Source organism: Chrysochloris asiatica, unplaced genomic scaffold (assembly GCF_000296735.1).
Source record: "Chrysochloris asiatica unplaced genomic scaffold, ChrAsi1.0 scaffold00003, whole genome shotgun sequence".
NCBI classification, from domain to species: domain Eukaryota; kingdom Metazoa; phylum Chordata; class Mammalia; order Afrosoricida; family Chrysochloridae; genus Chrysochloris; species Chrysochloris asiatica.
The window spans coordinates 368949-389996 of NW_006408521.1; the positions used below are offsets into that span (position 1 = coordinate 368949).

At 37.8% G+C, this 21048-nt stretch overlaps 2 protein-coding genes across 5 annotated transcripts in view; one reads left to right on the forward strand and one right to left on the reverse strand.

Annotated features, from left to right (window-relative positions):
- The window catches only part of FAM13C (family with sequence similarity 13, member C), a 189943-nt gene extending 188136 nt beyond the window's left edge, over positions 1–1807 (forward strand). For 3 of the 4 annotated variants that reach the window (XM_006831092.1, XM_006831095.1, XM_006831094.1), the window contains one exon: positions 1652–1775. In XM_006831092.1, the coding sequence (XP_006831155.1) occupies positions 1652–1775 (124 nt within the window). Of the gene's footprint in view, positions 1–1651 lie in introns of all 4 variants that reach the window. The other variant, XM_006831093.1, reaches the window with a different exon arrangement.
- Positions 1808–2896: 1089 nt separating this feature from the next.
- The window catches only part of PHYHIPL (phytanoyl-CoA 2-hydroxylase interacting protein-like), a 53147-nt gene continuing 34995 nt past the window's right edge, over positions 2897–21048 (reverse strand). Inside the window, exons 2-5 of the mRNA XM_006831096.1 lie at positions 17374–17570; positions 13558–13732; positions 9035–9152; positions 2897–4166 (exon numbers count right to left, since the gene is read on the reverse strand). Coding sequence (XP_006831159.1) covers positions 3632–4166; positions 9035–9152; positions 13558–13732; positions 17374–17570 — 1025 coding nt within the window. The 3' untranslated portion in view covers positions 2897–3631. The remainder of the gene's footprint in view (positions 4167–9034; positions 9153–13557; positions 13733–17373; positions 17571–21048) is intronic.

Here is a 21048-nt window from a genome sequence, read left to right on the forward strand (position 1 = left end):
CTCACCAGCCACTCCTCGGAAACCCTATACAGGCTTGCTATGAGTCGCAATCGACTCGATGGTACTTAACAACAATTAGCAATAAAGTAAAATAACCATGCAAATAGATGGAAGTCCTAGTGTGGCATTGAAGAAAGCACAGGACTACTAGCTGCAATGTGGGCGCTTGAAACCCATTTTTTCTCCTTGGAAAAAACAAGGTTGCTGTGAGTCAAAAGTGACTCAATGAACACCTGTGGACGACGAATACAGGGATATGTAAGATCAGGAAAAAAAGGTCATGGATTATTAAGTGACACCCTATAAATTGGGCCATTTCTTCACTTACATCTGCTTACACAAATCAAGGTGATATTCAGACACCCAGCTATAAGATTGGCACATAGTATAAGATGGAAATGAAGAAATTCCATTTAGTATTTCAGGCAACATTTAAAAGAACCCTGTCTATGAATTTATGTATTCTAAATTCTGTACTAGAAAACCCACAACAGTGTTACAGCACAAGTAAGTACATTCCTGAAAAGAAACATCTTTTCCTGAGTAGTAAGAACGAAGTAGAGAACTTTGGTGACAAAGTGGTGCAGTAATTCACACCCATCATCCGCTCTGTGGGAAGATGTGACTGACTGCTTCCATAAAGATTGATAGACTTAGAAACCCTATGGGAATTTAACTTGTCTTAGAAGGTTGCTATGGTTTGGAATCGACTCTGTGGTGGTAGGTTTGGGTGGTACTGTAGGATCAGCACTGCACTGCAAATAACAAGGTCAGCAGTTCAAGCCTACTGGCTGCTCCTTGGAAACTGTACAGGGTCACTATGAGTTGAATTGACTCAATGGCACTTAATAATACTGGAGAGTATTTGTGTTTGTATTCAGTTGCAACTGCCATGGGTAGAAATGTCTGAACAACAGTTGACCATCCTTATATCAGCCAAGATGACAAGAACCCTCTGAAACCTTGAAGCAAGTATTTTGCCTATAGAAAATTTATCATGGTAATATATTTTTGTAGGATTATTTCTCAAAGTACAGGGAAAGAGCATGTAGTAGTTAGAATGCACATGTTGAAAAATATGCATTGTCACATGTTTAGTATTAATAGAATTCGTGTGTAAAAGACAATCATTGCATTTCAGACTCATAAATTGCCTCTATGATGGAAGTGCTCAGTGATTCTACTTCACATTAGCAGAGACAGTCATTATATTACCAGGAAACTTGGAAATGGTTTCCAGTTTGTAAGGTAGTGACTGTAAGGTAGTGACTGTCTTTTTCTCACTGTCATCAAAAATTTATAAATTATGTTGGTAACCTAACTGAAGTGTTTTTACATTGGTATTTTTTATAATCCTCATTCTAAGGGCTGAGTATTTTACTAGGTATGGGAGTGTGGGAAGTAAGGGGAGAATAAGTAGACAAGGAATACCTTGAGGGTATTCTTTTTTCTCTACTCCCATTATTACATATCTATGGTACTGGGCCATACATTTCTACGTTTTCTATGTCAGTTTCCCAAAGGGGAAAAACACATGGTACAAGAAAACAGAAACTGCTATCCTGTACTTTCTCATGTATGCATGATTTTAAAAGGATCTGTAATGGTTTAATTCATAATGAACTGACAAATTATATTTTCCACTTTGCAGAAGTCCACAAAAGGAAGACAGGATCCCCATGGCAGATGAGTACTATGAATACAAGCACATAAAAGCCAAACTGAGACTACTAGAAGTCCTCATCAGCAAGCAAGATGTGGCCAAAACTATTTGAGGTCAGGAAATGTTCGTGATCACTTTCACCCAAGGACAAAGAATTTTTTTAAATCAAATTTATTTTCTCCTGCCATTCCTGCTAAGTGGTTTCGACATACTGAAAATGAAAGCACTTTAGAAGTAGTCTTAGGATGGCAACTGTAGTTGTATATGAGAAGACATTTAAACAGGAAGAAAAAAATGTAGTCTAATTGGAGGGGGAGGTGGGCAGGATCCAGGCTGTTTGACACCGAGGAGAAAACTAAGTCAAGTCAATAGAATTATTTTTTAAATTATTTCATGAAAACAAAAGAGCATAGAGCATCCAGTTTAATGGGCTACTTGTTAAAGTATTTAATGTTCAAAGATTGCTTATGTTGATGTATGGAAAAGGCTAGTAAGAAAGGAACTTATTGGAGCTTCTAATTAATTTTTGTTACTTTTCAAAATATACATTGTTCCTTAAGTCTGCTAAGCTTTCAGTAATCCTAAAGTATATTAGAATGTATCACTGCTAATTTTTTAATTCTAGATAAAAAAAATAGCACAATATTTTATCTGTTATTTGAAATTTTACTTTTCTGATTACCAAAGTTCATTCTGATAGCATGTACTTTGTGAGTTACTATCTTTGTCTATAATTGACAGATGTTTATATTAAAATACTGCATTAAAATTTGCAAACAGGTATTTTGGATAGATAAGTGTCTGTAGTATATAATATGTGATCCATCATAGGTGAGATTGCTAATCTTTGTTTATTATACCTAAGAATCTATAACTATTTTTTCATTGGGAATACGCATTTTTCTTAATGTTCCAAGAGCTATCTATACTTTGTAAAGTCAAAATTCTCACAAGTTAATAATTGTTTGCCATGACATCTTACTAAAGAAGTCAGAATATTTTATTTGCTTCAACTTTAAGTAGATATTATTTTGTTATTTTGTATAAACACGTAAAAGATCAACATTTTCTCTCACGTAATGTTTGTATTTCTATTTTCTGTAATGTTTTAGGCATGACGTTAAAGAAATACACATTTTCATACAGTTTGAATGGCAAGAATATTTCAGAGGCTTATTGTTTTGTTTTGTCTATATTTCCTTGACATTTTATAACTTATGAATCAGAATAATGTCCTTCACAAATGTGTTTAAAGTCATCTACTTGTAACAGGACTGGTAACACATCTATTTGAGGTTTACAAACTAAAACTTTGATAAGGAAAATGGTTTCGTGACATGTATACAATTGCTATTAAAATGTAACTCTATATATTCTATGATTGTAAATATTTTATAAAACAATACAAATAAATTATTTTTCTATTATATTTATTTTGTTGAAACACAGTAGTTGTTTCCTGTTAAGCTAATATAAATAACATAAATAACACTGTCAAACAACATGTTGGAAGTGCTGACAATTCTAGGCTTCAGGATTTAATTTAACTCATGCTGCAGTTAACACCCTTTCATGCGGTTTGGAGTTCTTCCAGTATTTGTTCAGTAGATTAAAATAAATGCATATTTAAACACCATTTATATAAGCCATTATTTGATATTTGCTAAAGCGGTCTATAATAGTGTTGTTGTGTTATGTTTGGCATAAAAGAAAAAGAACATTGCAGCATCTAGACAATAAAGTGTCAGAAGGAAAACTTAAGATACTTCATCACTGAGAGTCATAGGAAGGGTAGGGAATAGGAAACACTAGAACGACTCTGAATGAAATTTGAAATACGGCAGCCAGATTTCGGTCATAGCGGCATGTGCATGCTTTAGTGGAAAACATCTGGTGGTGAAAATGAGCAACAGAGGATCAGTGCTCCTACGGGAAGAAAAGGGGCGCTAAGTAAGAAAGTGGGCATTATTAACGTCCAACACTGATATTACAGGTTTTGCAGCTGGGATCTTTCTTTGCATTTGCAGTAGACAAACTCATGAGCTGATGACCAGTGATTTCTGCCACGGTGCCCAAAGAGAGATCCACAGGGTCGGTGTAAATGATTTCTAAAATGACATCTTGGGCATGATGGTAAACCAACATCCCATCTTCTTCTGTGCAGGTCAAAAATTTATTATCCTTGGAATTTAGCTGAGGAAGGCGCTGCTTACAGAATTCATCTCCTGGTGATCCCACAGGGGCAATAACAAGAATCACATAATGATAAGCAGTGTACATACAGTAGAAGTCCCCAAAGTACAAGTTAGTATTGGGGTTAAAAAGTTTTTCTGCTGCAATTTCAAACCTGTATCTTCCGTAAGGTGAATCCTGGGGTGGCTTCCCAGTATTGAATTCAGTGCTGCAGCAGAAAAAGATGCCTTCTAATTTTCCACTGATGGGAGAGCCATGGCTACCACTGTTATCCTTGACAGATGGCTGCATAGCATTCCCATGATGCTCTCTGCAAGAGAAGCGAAATGGTCATTACTTGGTGTAACAGTAGTTAAGTACCATCCTACTGTGAGATCAAGGAGAATGCATTACCTATAGAAGATCCACACATATTAAATTGGTAAGAACAGATACTAAACTTGATGTTAACTACATGTAGCACTGCTGGACAATGCAATGTTGGTGGTTCAAACTCACCAGCTGCCCCTCAGAAGCCCTATATACAGGGTCCCTATAAGTCTGAACTCGATGACACTGAAATAGATGATCTTTGTATGCTACAAACATAAAGATATTCATCATAAATTTTCTAGCCAGAAAAATTAAACTGAAATTAGAAACCTTAAAGAAATCATACTTAGCTCACTTTTCAATTATGTCATTTCTAACAACACTGGTTAATTATGTTCAATATTACTTTCAAGCATATCAGAATGGAGTTGTAAAATTAGCACTTGTAAGTGCTGTCAAGTTGGTTCCAATGCATAGCAACCTCTATAGGGTTCTAACTATTTTGTTCCTCAAGCTTGCCTATACCTGTTAATAGTATTTTTATTATATTCTTTTCAGAATTCCTTTTGAGTGTTTGTTTCCTGATTGCTACCAGCATGACTTTGGATGAAGAGAACAAACTAACATGGCTTCTTTGACTTTGTGAATCAGTGAGGTGTGTCCAGAATCTGCTGCTGGGTTCAGAATAGGTGTAAGTCCAAATTCTACTTCTGAGAACGACCTAGAGAGCTTATTAAAAATGTATCTTCAAGGAAAGACCAAGACACTATCATAGATCAGGGGAGAACAGGAAGCACAATGAATCAATGCAGTGTGGGATTCTGGATTGCTGCTGTTACACAGTGCAGTCAAGTTGGTTCAAACTCATTGTGACCTTGTAAAGGGATTCCAAAGCTTTTGAATTGTTGAGAGCAGAAAGCCTCATCTTTCACCCTTGGAACAGCTGGTGGGCTCACACAACCTCTGGTTACAGACCAGTGCTCATCCTATGAAGCCACCAAACTCCCTGGTATCCTGGATTGTTGTTACGTGCAGTCAAGTTGGTTCTGACTCACAGTGACCCTGCAAAGGTTTTCGAGGAGTGGCTGGTGAGTATGAATGGATGACTTTACAATTCAAACATACCTTGCTGTCCAGTGCTTATTCTGTGGTGCCACACCAGGACTCCTGGATAGGACCTTATATTTTTACCTACACTGTTGTTCCTTCTTCCTGATGTTCAAAGATTCCTTATATGTTTCAAAAACATTTAGCTATTCTCTTTGGGTACATCTGCTGTTGAAAAATTCCTTCATTTTTCCTTTGAGTATCTGCTCTCATTCTTAAGGATATTGTCATTGGATATAGGATTCTGGGCTGACAGTTGCCTTTCAGTGCTTGAAAAATGCTTTTCTGTGTTTTCTTCTGGCTTCCATGGATTCTGATGAGAAATCCCCTGGCATTTGAATGATCTTATCCCTTACAGATAAGGTGCTTTTTTTTTTTTTTTGCCACTTTGTAAGTCTTTGGTGCCTAAGAATTCATGATGTGTCTGGTGAGAATTATTTTGGGTTTGTTTATACTGTTTGCTCAGCTTTTTGAATGGGTTACTTGTACGGTTTGTACGTTAAGTTCTCTGAAGGAGCTTTGGTGTCATAGCAGTTGGTTGAAGTGCTCTATGGGAGAAACATGTGGCAGTCTCCTCCTGTCAAATTGGCAGCCTTGAAAACTCGCTGGGGCAGTTCCATCTACTCTGTGCTGTAGGGTCACTGTGACTGAACAGCAACTCCATCGAGTTTACTCCATGAGCACGAAAATGAAACAGCTGCCTGGTCCTGTGTCGTTTCCACACTTAGTGATAAGGTTGAGTCTAGTGCTGCCGTCACTATTTTGAGTGTAACCGTCAGTGCTCATCTTACAGCATTTAATGGACAGTATTTTGTTGAGACTCACAGGGTTCTCACGGGCTATTTTTAGAAGTAGATCATCATGCCTTTCTTTCTAGTCTGAGTCTAGAAGCTCCAAGGAAACTATAGCATAGTTCACCTGCTAGTATTTGAAAACTGTGGGCATGAGTTTTCCAGCATCACGGTGCATAGAGAGCTGGTAGTGTAATTGCTTGTGGAAGCATTTTTATGGTGGTCAGGTCTACAGTCATATCACACGACTGTGCTGGATCTCATTTATCTCAGAACACCTGTGTCAAATAATACCAACAGCTGTCCCTTGGTGCTTATGGCTATTGATTCTAGAAAATTTCTTGGTTCTTAGTATGATAGTAAATTTTGATTATATTCTGGGTGTTGAGGGTATATTCTGGGTGTTGAGGGTAGTTCTAGTATATCACTTAATAAACAACAAGGGGTCTGTTAGTCTAGATTCCCCATTTGAGCTCCAATGACACAGGCCAGAGTGTTTACTACTAGGTGATAATGGCCATTTAAGCTACTAGGTGATAATGGCCATTTAAGCTCCCTACTATGCCTTCACTAACAGTCTGGCTGTGAAGGCAGAGGGGCACTTTGTTAATCCCCATGTGGGTAGAGAGCTCAGGCTTCCTGGGGGATTTTTTTTTCTTCTGGAAATTGGCAGTTATGAGTTACTGGCTTCTCTAGTATACATCCTACTGGCTTCTCTAGTATACATCCTAGAGTATAAGAAAGAATGGGATGAATTTCAAAAGACTCCTAACTTTGTCATTCTTTGAGTCTTGAAGTTGCTCTACCTTCTTCTCCTCTTCACCACACATACAGAGGGATTTGGGCTAGGAAAATTACCTTCATAATCTAATAGGAAATATTTTACATTTAGCATCAATCTCTTTAGGAAAACTTTGATATAAGGGAAAGTCTTAAGGATCTGTAAGTAGGCCCTCATCAGTATGTACAATGACTAAGAGAGAGATTTTCATTGGGAGTACAAAAAGCAATGTTCACTTAGAATTCATTCCTAGGGAAAGAATGAAATGAGGTAGGCCACTTTATATACACTGAGTCAGAATTTCTCTCATGCCTCAAAGTTTATCAGATAACTGATAAACCTTGCTATTCAGAGTGGAACGGAATCTAATTAGAGATACACTTACAAAGTGTATCTATTTTACTCATATACACTGCATTAAGATACAATTTGTATGAATTTTACAAAACGTTATGAAGAAAATATAAATTTCATTAGTAATTAGAAAGTGCTCTGACTTTACCTTTTTACTTTTGAAGGGATTTTAAAAATAGATGAAGCAGATTTGTACTCTGTAAGGACCTAAAGGATTCCTGCTGTGCTGCTGTGGGTTAATGCCCGGGACTGCAAGGTCAGTGTGAATCCTGTGGTCCGTGGTCTAAGCTCACCAGCCGCTCCTTGGAATCCAACAAGGGACCTGAAAAGGAGTCCTAGTGGTGCTATGGAATAAGCATTTTGAACTGATAACAGCAAGACTGGCAGTTCAATCCCACTAGCTATTCTATTCCTTAGGAGAACAACCAGCCTAGCCTGTTTGCTCCAAACCAAAATGAGCCTGTCCCATAGAATCATCTCAATGAGTCAGAATCTATTCCCTGGTAAGTGGGCTAGGGCCTCAAAACCAGTCCAGTGCTGCACCAAAGGACAAAGAAAATCAGAGAAATACTGACCTCTAGTGGCCACCAATATTGATATTAGCAATGTTGGTGTTATGTGACTTGGAATCAGTTCCAACCCATAGTGACCCTGTACAGAGGTTCCGAGGCTGTAAATCTTTACGGGAGCAGAAAACCTCATCTTTCTCCTGTGGAACAGCTGGTAGTTTCCAACTGCTGACCTTAAGGTTCGCAGCCCGATTCGTAACCACTTGGCATTTAAATCTAGTGTATACACCTTTGGTTTATAAAGATGTAATTACTTACTCTTTCGATTTATTTCTTATTAGAGAAAATAACAATAAACACTAGAGAAAATAACAATAAACACTATTTCAAAGCTATTCAAACAGAAGGCAGGAATGTTTCTTATCATAAAAACATGTGACACTACAAAGTATCTCATCTAAAGAGCATAGACACATTAAGTCCATTTCCGTCTCTTTAACTCCTTTTGGGGTTTTTTTGTTTGTTTGTTCCAAAATTTGAGCTGCTTTAAATCTGGACCCAGATTTTGATTTAAGAAAAACTAGAGAAATATGAAACTTACAGGTTGTTTGATTATTAACAAAAAATCTTTAAGGTTCACTTGTTTGGAATTTGCTTCTAGGAATAAAGGAGATTGCCCTATTGACTAATTCAAGATAACAATGTGAAGATGTCCAGTCAGAACCCTGTAAATCCCAGCTCCTTCACCATAATATTACTTGTTGTTAAATGCTATCCAGTCGATCCGACTCAGTGACCTTGTGGAGGGTTTCCAAAGAGGGGCTGTTGGGTTTGAATTGCCAACTTTGTGGTCAGCAGTCTAGTGCCTATGTTAAAGCAACATACCAGAACTTCTAGGTGACTTTATTTTTCCATGAACTTTTTAAAGCCACCTCAAGGAGCTCTGGTAGCATAATGGTTATGAATTGGGCTGCTAATTTCAAGGTTGACAGTTCGAAACTACCCCAGCGGTTCCACAGGAGAAAGGGCCCACAAAAAGAGGAGGAAATGTAAAAGTCTATATGCGGCAGAGGAATTAGAGAAACGATGTGTATGGGTGAGCTTCTTATTGGAGGTTTAATATACTCTAGATAAAATACACAGAAATTAATTCACATGATTATGCAAAACAATATAAAGGAAATGAGAAAATCCCATGACCTGACTTGTTTTACTTATTTAGCATGGTGAAATAAAAGCAGCAGACAATTTACTATTTGATAGAACTAAAAGTAAAGGGACACTGTATAGAATAGAATGGTCAGTGTATATTTTTCATTCTTACCGAACATAGTCGAAATACTCTTTGTGCTGGTTACGATAAAAAACAGAAAACTTAAGCATACGTCCTGCAATCACTTCTGCCTTCTCCAGCAGTTGTGTTAGATGAACTTTTGAATAGTCTGAAAAGAACAAGATAAAGTCTTATTAAAACAAAACATAGTGCCAAAAGTTCCAACTGCATGCTTACTTGAAGATTATTAAAATTCATCACTTTTTTGAAAGAAAATATTGCCTCTGTGTGGTACATTTTGTTTCTACAAAGTATCTGTGTAATGGCTGATGGTTGTTTCTTAGAATAATACCCTTGTATTTCTCTTCACTCTTTGAGAGTCCATATTCCTCATCAGGTTTTCTTCAATGAGTTGATACGGTGAATAAAAAAAGGTTATAACCTACAATCAAGGAGCCCTGATAGTACAGTGGGTTATGTGTTGGGCTGCTAACAGCAAGGCCAGCAGTTCGAATCCACTAGCTACTCCATGGGAGAAATATGAGGCACTGCTGAAAAAGAACTATTTGTTAGATTAATACATTTAACCCATTATCTACATGTGTTAATTGCCCAATGTTCATATAGTAACTTCACACCTATGTCTTTTGGTGCTTGGTTGACACTCTCTGGGTACAAAAGACTCAGAAACGTGACTCTTTGACATGACTTGACCTGCACAATTTGTTGATACTGCTTCATTGGCTCAACAACCATTTTTTTAGATTAGAACATACCATTTACTAAGTAAGCACCATAAAAAATTGTAATACCAGGATAAAAGATAAAAAGATACTAACACTATTCTTCCATTTAATTAACTCAGTGAAGATGAAGAGACATAATATATGCAAATATTAGAAGAGCCTTTGGCAATTCAGTTATAGAATATTCGGACTCCTTGCAGAAAACCAAGGTTCTAATCCTAGCCTATACCTGGTTCTATTCAATGCACTTCAAGAGAAACCACCACTCATAGGTCATTGGAAGCTTCCCGACAAAGATGGACTGTGAAGACAGCCTAGTAATTGCCTACCAAAAATCAATGAAAACCTGATTATTATGGTCTGATCGACACCAATTGTGTGCATGGCACAGGACTGAGCAGTGTTTCCCTTCTGTTGTACTTCAGGTCGCCATGAGTAGGGTCAACTACAGCAGCTAAAAACAACGCTTTAGGACTGGGGTATGCACAGGACCTATCTCTGACATAGACTAGAAGTAATTGGCTGTGGTAGTACTGAGGTTGGCTATTGTGTCCATCACCATTTTATTTCTAATACCTTGCACACCAGCACACAATGAATGCATGATATGTAAAGATTTAAAAATTACAGTAAAGAACTTTCTCAAAGTTATTAATAAAGCATAAGTTCACTCTAAATGAAAGGTAAGAATACATTAGGTTATTTGTTATACAAGTGTAGATATACCTATTAGGAACGCTGGTGGCACTGTAGGATAAGCACTGAACTACTAACCATACGGTTGGAAGTTCAAACCCAACAGTGGCTCCTCAGGAAAAAGATGAAGCTATGAGTTGTAACCAGCTTGAATGTGCCTAACTAACAACAATATATACACACATAAAAACACGTATTTACATATATGTGTATGTGTGTGAATCTCATAACTGGAAATGTCAAGGGTTTTCCTTAAGAAACATTTTATACTTTCCCCCAATGTTAAAGATGGTTTCAGCAGGTAAACTGGAATTCTTTTCAGTGGACAAATACTGTACAATTTAAATAAGACTACACCAAATATTACATATTAAGACAATGCCAAAAGAGACTGTGCTTATGTATCTAACTCGGATTAAGGCACAATGAATGCAAATGGAAAGAGAAGCAAAAGAGAGTAAACATGAGTGGATTCAGAAGAGAAATTTTACGTCAATAAAACAATGGGAAGTACTAATTCTAGTATTACGGGTAAAAGCTTTGTCACTGGGAAAAACGGTTTACTCACTGTTAATACAATACGGACATCTATAGATATTCTACTGTTGATTACTAAATTATGACTAATATTTCAGCTCATTTAAAAATATTTTATCATCTCTGAAATGTGCTTGACAATAAAATATGAGAAGTTTGATTGGCAGTAGTTTTTTTCTGCCAAAATGGATCATATAATTGATGGCAGCTTATTATTGTTATTAGGTGCCAGTTAGCTGACCAGTCCTGTGCCAACTTCATGATTGATGCTACATTTGAGCCTATCACTACTGTCCTCCTCCAGGGTCTGGCCCCTCCTGACAATATGTGTGAAGTATGAGAGACAAAATTTGGCCGTTCTGGCTTCTAAGGAGAATTCTGGCTATACCTCTTCCAACACAGATAGGTTTATTTTTTTGGCAGTCCATGGTACTTCATAGCTCAAATGCATCATTTCTTCTATGGTCTTCCTTATTCACTGTCCAGCTTTTGCAAGAATATTAGATTACTGAAAATACCATGGCTTGGGGCAGGCTCACCTAAACCTGAAAATACCATGGCTTGGGGCAGGCTCACCTAAACCTGAAAATACCATGGCTTGGGGCAGGCTCACCTAAACCCTTAAACTGACATCTTTGGTCTTCAGCACATTAAAGAGGTCTTGTGCACATCTGCCTAATAAAATATGTCATTTGATTTCTTGACTGTTGCTTCCTTGAGTGTTGATGCAAGCAAAACAAAGTCTTTGACAACTCCAATTTTCTCTCCATTTAGCATGATGTTATTTGTCTAGTAATGAGGAATTTTTGCTTTCTTTATGTTGAGATGCAACCCATACTGAAGATCTTTGATCTTCACCAGTAAACAAATTAAGTCCTCTTCACTTTCGTCAAACAAGGTTCCATCATCTGTGTATTACAGATGGTTAATAAAAGTTCCCCCAGTCCTGATTCCACATTTTTCTTCATATAAATCAAGCTTCTCCGATTACAGACTGTACAAAGGCTTTCAACTATGTAGATCATGATAAGCTATGGACAATATTGTGAACTATGAGAATTCCGGAATATTTCATTGTGATCATGCGGTACTTTTAATATTCTCTTGCAACACCATAACTCAAATGCATCAAATCTTCTACAGTTTTTCTTTCTCATTGTCCAACTGTCACAGACATATGACGTTATTGAAAATACCAGGACTTGAGTCAGGCACACCTGAGGCCTCAAACGTATCTTTGCTCTTGAACACTTTAAATATGTCTTTTGCATAGATATGCCTACTGAAGTATGTCACTTGATTTCTTGACTGCTGCTTCCATAAGCATTGATTGTTGATCTGAGCAAAACGAAGTTTTTGACAACTTCAATCTTTTCTCCATTTATCATCATGCTATTTACTGATCCAGTGGTGAGGAATTTTGTTTTCTTTACACTGAGGTGCAATCCATACTGAAAGCTATAGTCTTTGTTTTTCATTAGTATTTCAGTTCCTTTTTGTTTCCAAGCCACATTGTATCATCTGCATATCACAGGTTGTTAATGAGTATTCCTTTAATCCTGAAGCCACATTCTCCTTCATATAATACAGCTTCTCATATTATTTGCTCAGGATACAAATAGAGTAAGTATGGTGAAAAGACACAAACCTGGTGCACACCTTTCCTGATTTTAAACCATTCAGTATCTCTCCTAGTACGTTCCTCATGAGCACAATTAATTGTTCTGGAATACCCATTCTTTACAATGTAATCTATATAGTTTGTTATGATCACACATCTGCTAGAAACAATCACTTCCTGGAGTTGATGGTGAGCAAGAGGGATGGTAGAAAGAAAGCTCACTAACTCTTAAAATGAAACTCAAAATATGTGTAGTGTATTTTTCAACTGTGTCATTTTTTATTTGCAAAGCTTTCACTTTGAAAAAAATCAAACAATGCTGGGAAGTAATTTGATACCATGACCCAGCTTCTTGCTACTAAGAACCTCAGCTCTAATTGATACTGTATTGTTTATTCTATTATGGTATGCTACTAACAATGCAAAAGTGGCTAGTGCAATTTATGTCAACTTTTAATTCCAAAAAAAAAAAAACATTTTCTGGAATTAGCTGGTGTGGCACTACAGGATAATGCACTTGTCCACAGGGTCAGTTTGAACTGCAAGGTCAATAGTTCAAACCCACCTGCCGCACGTCAGAAATCCTACACAGGGTTGCTATGGGTCAGACCTGACAGCACTTAACAACAGACCCAACAGCACTTAACGATAACAATTCGCTTTCCAGGAAATATTGTAAGTACTATTTGTTGTTGTTAGGTGCCATCGAGTCAGTACCGACCCATAGCGACCTTATGTACACAGCAGAATGAAACACTGCCCGATCCTGGGCCAACCTCACTACTGTTGCCATGCTTAAATACATCAATGCTGCCACTTGGCCAATCCATCTCATTGGGGGTCTTCCTCTTTTTCTCTGACCCTCCACCTTACCAAACATGATATCCTTCTCCAGCAACTGGCCCCTCCTGAAAATACATCCAAAGTATGAGAGACGAAGTTTGGCTATCTGTATCTGCACTTTATTTTCTTACCTGCTGTGCAGAATTCTATAATTTCACTCCATTCAGACACAACATAATCACCATCAACTTGTTTTGAGGCAGTTTGCACTGCTACTGTGTACTCAGTTCTTGGGCTCAAAAACCAGTGTCCACGGACAGTCATAGGCAAAGGAACAGCTTTTGCCACCAACTTTGTTGGAACATCCTAAAAAAGAAAGGGAAAGAAGTATGGAGAAAGAAAAATTAACTTAAGCAATATAAATTGAATCAATTTTAATTTCTTATCCAATTATAAAATTTTCCTGTTGGACAAAATTCAGCACTTTTGTTCAAACCCCTTTTTCTTCCCATGAAACTAAGTACAGCTGCCCCAAATTCTACAGGTAGTTAATAATATAAATTTACTTGAATTTCAGATTTCTTGAATTCTAGTACAGTATTCATTTAAAGTGGTACTGAAGTATGTAAATGCTTAGCTACTAACTAAAAGGTTGTCAGAGCCTACCAGCCACTTGGTGAGAGACTGGTGTGGCAATCTGCTATCATAAAGATTTACAGTCTTAGAAACCCTATCAGGCAGGTCCACTCTCTTCTATAGGGTTGCTAGCTACAAGCAGAATCTTCTCGACACAAGTAGGTATTTATCTTTGTGCACCATGCTCTGTAACAGTGTAACGTTCTCATACAAAGGGATACAACTTTACAGAAGAGAGAAAACATTTAATAGATTTAGTATTTTAAGGTATATTTTCTTGGAGTCCTGGTGTGGTGCTTTAGGATAAGCTCTGGTCTGCTAACCTCAAGGTCAGTGGTTCAAACCCACTAGCCTTTCCTTGGAAACACTATACAGGATCACTATGAATCAGAACCAACTTGACAGCAGTTAACAACAGCAGCAACTTATTAATTTATACCAGGATGGTATTACTAGACATTTTTAAGAAAATTGTTTTAAAATGAAAGGACAGAAAACTTTTTTAAAGTATTTTAGAATTAAAAAATTAGGTTCCATTTGTTTCACTTGTATTTAGGTATATATATGTAGTGCTGTTAATTTTTTATCATGGCTTTTGACCTATAGTCTTTGTAACTCTAACCAAACATCTTTTTGTTGAAGGGTCTGAGTAAGCAAAAGAGGGGGGTGTTGAAAAGATTGTACGATTGAATTGTGAGTGTTTGTTAGAAAATGAGCCATTTCAAGAGGCGGGAAGAGGCTTCACACTACCATCAAGAAAGCAGAGCCAGGAATGGAGTGCGTTCTTTGGACCCTGAGATCCCTGCACACTGGACCACCTTGATCCAGAGAAGCAGCAGAGGAGTAGCAGAGACCTTGGAGCATCAAAACAAAAAGCCAGAGAATAAGACAGCGACTAGCTTCCTGGCTGAGGCACTGAGTTAAGCTGAGAGTGCCTTCAGGCAGGAGGCTCACTTGTGGAGTGGAATACCTCCAGGCACTTAATGTACGCAGCTATATTTGTCAACCCATGGAACTAGAGCCAAGCACCCTTGGACTGAGGCGTATAGTGGACTGGAGTACCCTTTGGGCATTTATTGGCAACTCTAAAAGAGCTCTGTAACATGCTTGAGCAGGGCAGAAGTCAAGGAACCATGTGTCTCAGAGGCCCAAGACCAGAAAGATGTGTGCCTGTAGGCGTGGCTGAGAAGAGGCTGTTCTGACTAGAAAAACTGTGCCCTGAGCATTTCCGATCCTGAACCTGTTAACTTCCCTAGTAAGCCCTGTATGTGGGAGTATGGTCTGTGAGTTCTGTGTTGCCAGTGGAATGAATGATCAAAATTCAGCTAAAACACAAAAAGTGCTGTAGAAAGGAAGACTGGAAGGTTGACATGGAATTTGATTCTCCTTTTCTTTGGTGAACTCAGAGATTAGTCACTGCCGCCACACTCTTCTCAACAACATACCATAGAAAAATTTGTGTATTTCTAAATATTTATTACTAAGATAATCAAATCTGCCACTTTAATAATCACTATATTCCCAAGGTTGTGGTACTCTACGTTGAGTGGGTCAAATCTCCTTGACGAAGGCAAATGCCAACATGAGATTATCCATCACCAAAAATGGAACAAAGAAAGAATAATGACTTATCAGTCTTACTCTCTCACTTATCTGGTGGTGGCTGTGAGCCATGGAGTCAGTTCCAACTTACAGCAACCCTGTATAGGGTTTCCAAGGCTATAAATCTTTGCAGGAGCAGAAAGCCTCATCTTTCTCCTATGGAGCAGCTGGTAGTTTCAAACTGTTGACCTTGAGATCAGCAGCCTGACTCATAATCACAATACCAGAGCCCTTTCACTTATCTTTAGTATATATAATTGCATTTCTATTAAAATGCAAAATTTCTAGACAAGACAGTTCTTCCTAAAGATTTCCCAAGTAAAAACTCAGTAACAATTAAAAGGAATATATGAGTTTCTCAACACAGGCAAAAATACTGAAACAAGAAACGATACTTAAACTGGACAAAAGTTATTCTCTGTATAGTTAGTTCTGGAGTGAAATGTGTATAAGAAGAAACGTAAGCTATGTAGACAGGAATAGAAATAAATATCAGGAAAACGTTGCACATCAAAAACATTGAAAGGTTAATATTTCTTTGTCCTCAATACACAAAAGAAAATTTACTACATAAGAAAAGTTGTTAGACCTATGGAGTCCTGGCATAGCACTGTGGAATTAGCACTGTCCTGTGTTAACTGCAAAGCTGACTGTTTCAAACCCACCAGCCACTCCTTGGAAATCCCATGGTCTTTGTGAGTCAGAACCAACTCAAGATCACTTAACAGTAACAACAAGGTGGTTTAACAACCATCCTGAAATTCATAAGTTAGTTGTATCAGATTTATCTTCTGACCATTAACATGGGGAAACACTGAGCTTCAAAGGAAAACTATGTCTATAATACATTCTTCTGGTTATGTGCTTCCATGGAAGCTATCTGATTATCTCTACAGAAGCTATTTTACAACTATGTACTTTGTAGATCACTGATAACAATGTACTTATTCTTATCTAAAGTCATGGAAATGGTTCTGTCCAGTGAAAGAATAACCCTCCTTACTTTTTCCTTCTTTCAGTTGAAAAAACCAACTTTACTTCTACTTGCACGTTTATTTCAATTATCCTGACCTATAAAGGAGTCCTGGTGTGGCGCTGTTGGTTAATGCGCCAGACTGCAAAGCCGTATGAACTACAAGCTTGGTGGTTCAAGCTCCCCAGTGGCTCCTTGGAAACCCTATATAGGGTCGCTATGGGTCGGAACTGACTCGACGGCACATAACAACAACATAAATGTATCTGCTCTTTGGATTATTCTTTTACCTGGCTGTAATACCTCATCAGTTTCCTCATTAATTAAACCAAACTTTTAACACATTTCCATTTCCTTAAGCCATGATTTTGCCCTGTTTTGACTTTTTAACAGTAAGCATGACATTTCATTTTCTTATAAAATAATTTCTTGTTCTTGTTAAGTGCCTTCCAGTCAATTCTGACCCATGGCAGCCCTGCATAGGGTTTCCAAGAAGCTACTGGTAAACCTGAGCAGCTGATCTTGTGGTTCAAACTGACTTTCCAGTCCAGTGCATTAACCCACAGCACCACACCAAAACTCCACAAAGTAACTTAAGAGAAATGCAATTTTAATATCACATATTATTTTATTTTCCCCAAACAATATGAAATACATCTCATAAAAAAAATATTCTTTTCAAAATGCCCTATTTAATTACGAGATTTTAAAGATGCATGTAAATACGAGTTTGCAGATTCCAAATCTACTGGATGGTAATAGGTTACAGCAATGCTGCAATATGTTAGGGTTTTACCTTGTGTTTAAATTTATTAGAGTTCTTATTCTCCTTCTTGTTGAGATCAATAAAATAGTGTGTAATGCGGTCCTTTGATTTGGAATCCATTTCCCATGAAATCTTGAATGAGTCACATGTAATGTTGCTTATTTTTATGTTGTGTGGTACAGGAAGTTCTTCCATCTCTGCTATGCCACTGTCTTGTGACTTGTTCCCTGAAACGAAATAATGCACAGTAAGTTACTTTCCAATTAACAGTTTTTTTCCTGTTTGCAAGATCATTATTGTTGTTATTGTTAGGTTCCATCAAGTCGGTACCAACTCATAGCGACCCTGTGCACAACAGAACGAAACACTGACCAGTCCTGGGCTAACCTCACAATTGTTGCCATGCTTGAGCCCATGGATGCTGCCACTTGGCCAATCCATCTCACTAGGGATCTTCCTCTTTATCTCTGACCCTCCACCTTACCAAACATGATATCCTTCTCCAGCGACTGGTCCCTCCTGACAATATGTCTGTAGTATGAGGCCATCCTGGTCTCCAAGGAACACTCTGGCTGCACTTCTTGCTATGTAAATCTGTTTGTTCTTTTGGCAGCCCATGGCACTTTCAATATTCCCCTCCAACACCATAACTCAAATGCATCAATATTCCCCTCCAACATCAGAACTCAACTGCACCAATTCTTCTACAATCTTCCTTATTCACTGTCCAACTTTTGCATGCTAATGTAAAGTCATGAGCTGTGTATATTTTTCAGAGCTTAACTATTATTAGATCTGTGATTTCATTTTACTTATGAAGTAATTTGAATGTTAGTGATAGTCAATAAAAAGCATTTACTTACTCTGCTTATATTATCCCTACATCCCTTTTTCCCAATCCAACAAAATGTTCAAACACCCCAGAAGAAAAAAAAATGAAATGTAATTGCCATTATGATTTTAAAAAATTAAAAAGTCACAAATCCAAATACAGCTTGTTCTTTAAAAGTAAAACATCACCATCTTGTAGGAATATCTTACTACTTCCAAGTTAGAGTGTTAGCTTCTCTCTGTTATACCAATTACTGATAGAAAACCTTGGACAATTCCCACCTTTATCAAATCATTAACCCATGTGGTCTCATCTCAAGCTGTGCCAGTGGAACCAAATGGTAATTGAAAACTAATTTCAAAATAACTTCTTTACTTTTATTTCTTGGACAATATTTCTTAAAGTCCTTCTTTCTTCTCTTATTAACTTCCCTTATCCATAGCTTTTAATTCAAATTTCTTCTCTAACAAATCACAATTACTCTCCATCTTTCCCTTTCTTCCCCATTTGGCCTCAATGAAGGTCCCAAATTACTTTTGGTCTAAAAGTTGTCAGAAATCAAGGGAAGAAAAGAAATCAAATGGAATCCTCATTACTGATCTTGTCAAAGTTAAGGGGAATAAACAGTCACACATCAGTAACTTTAGTTATCTTTTAAATGTACATGGCACAGTAGGATAAGCACTAGATACTAACCACAAGGTCAGCAGTTCAAATCAACCAGATGTTCCTGGCAAAACCTACACAAGGTTGCTATGAGTAGGAACTGATCTGACAGCAAATAAACTAATGAAAACCTTTCTGGATTCTTACAGTAGAAATTTCTGTCAAAAGCCTTTGCATCATAGCTATTTCCATGTTGTTGTGGTTATGTGCCGTGGAGTCGGTTCTGACTCATAGTGACCCTGTACAGGGTTTCCAAGGCTGTAAATCTTTATAGGAGCAGAAAGCCTCATGTTTCTCCCGTGGAATGGCTGGTGGTTTCGAACTGCTTATCTTGAGATTTGCAGCCTGATTTGTAACCTCTATGCTACCAGAGCTCCTAGCTATGTTCATGTAACCACAAAAATTGAGTAGAAATGTGTAATTGTTACAGGGTCATATAGAGAAAAATAGTAACAATTTATTTGATTCAATGAAAATACAATGTCAATACATTAATACAATCTAAAATACTAGCATGAACTCCTGTTTGACATTGTAGGATCAACAATGCACTATGAACCACAAGGTTGGCAGTTCAAACCCATCAGCTTTTCTGTGGAAACCCAATACAGGGTTGCTATAAGTCAGAACCGGCTCAATGGCACTTAACAAAAACAAGATGATGCTATTTCAAGAGCAAAGATGTCAGATTAAGGACTAATGTGTGCCTAACCCAAGTCTCCTATATATGTGAAATGTGGACAGAGAATAAGGAAGACTGTAGAGGAATTGATGCTTTGAGTTCTGCTGTGGGAGAAGAATATTAAAATGCTCCTGGGAAACCAGATGGCAACTATGTCTCTTATACCTCGTACATGTTATAAAGAGGGATCAATCCCTGGAAAAGGAAATCATGATTGGTAAAGTGGAGGGACAGCAAAAAAGAGGAAAACCCCCTAGGAGATGGACTCACACAGTGGTAGCAGCAATGGGCTCCAACATAAATACAATGGTGAGAACGGTGTAGGACCAGGCAGGGTTTCGTTCTGTTGTTCAGAGGATGGCTCTGAGTCGGAACCAACTAGATAGCACCTAACAACAGCAAGCAGGATGCTGTAATTGCCATTTAAGCTTCTGTTACTGGTACTCACTCTTAAAGTCACACAAAAAAATTATATTCCCTGTAATAAAAGACTCTGTACTTCATAAATTTTTTTCTTCTAATTGTTAGGGTTTCAGTTTTTTTTTAAAGAAGGTTACTTTTGTTACAATGGGAAAACGTTTGTTAAAATCATGTTTTCACTGTGAACAATAAAAAATTCAACCTACAAAAGCTGATTTATGGAAGAACAAACAAGATGGCAGATCAGGTGAAAGTGCAGTAAGGAGCTGTATCAGCAACAACACAGAATACAGCACCAAGCAGGCTCAGGGGATGGTCCCAGAACTCTAAACCACATATAAAGAAATATTTAGAAGGTTGGAAGGCTTACAGCTAGGACAATTTGTAGCAGAAGCAAGAAATCCATTGCTTTATAATTCAATATGCTCAGCTGCTCCAGGAGCCAACATCTTTGGTGAGACCAAGTGGGGGAAGGACCAGAGTAGCCACGGACGCCTGACAGAACTGCTGAGATAAAGGTGTAGACATTCTTTTCTTTTGGTATGTCTTCATTGGTCCCTTGCTGTCTGTGCACCTCCATTCTGGTGACTATAGGGGTGCCTGAGCTAGTGGACATCCCAGCCCCACTGAACCATAGGCACAGATCTCCTCGAAATTCAAAGAGACAATTTCCACTTAAAACGAAATGGCCACAGCCGGCCCTGAACTGTTTATGACTACAAAAAGGGCCTGAACAGGGATTGTGGAGTGGGACAGGCAGACAAAAAAGGAAACAGGCCGAAAATTAAATCCTAAGTTATGTCAAAATGACCAACAGTGGCATCTTGAAATTTTCCAAGAAGAAGAGTAAAAAGGGAAGCCCATTTCCTGATCACTTAGAGGCAATCAGAAAGCATAAAAAATACCAAAATACACACCCATTTAAGTATTAAGGCCACAGATAACTCCTGAAGATGCCCAAAAAACAGAAGCAGATGATCATATCTGCACATGTTCTGAAACAAGATAAAAGTGACTGAGACAAATGTGCTGGAAGTAGACCTACACTCCATACTGGAAGATGGGCAGGCTTTGGAAATGCCTGAAAAGGAATTTAAAAAAAAAA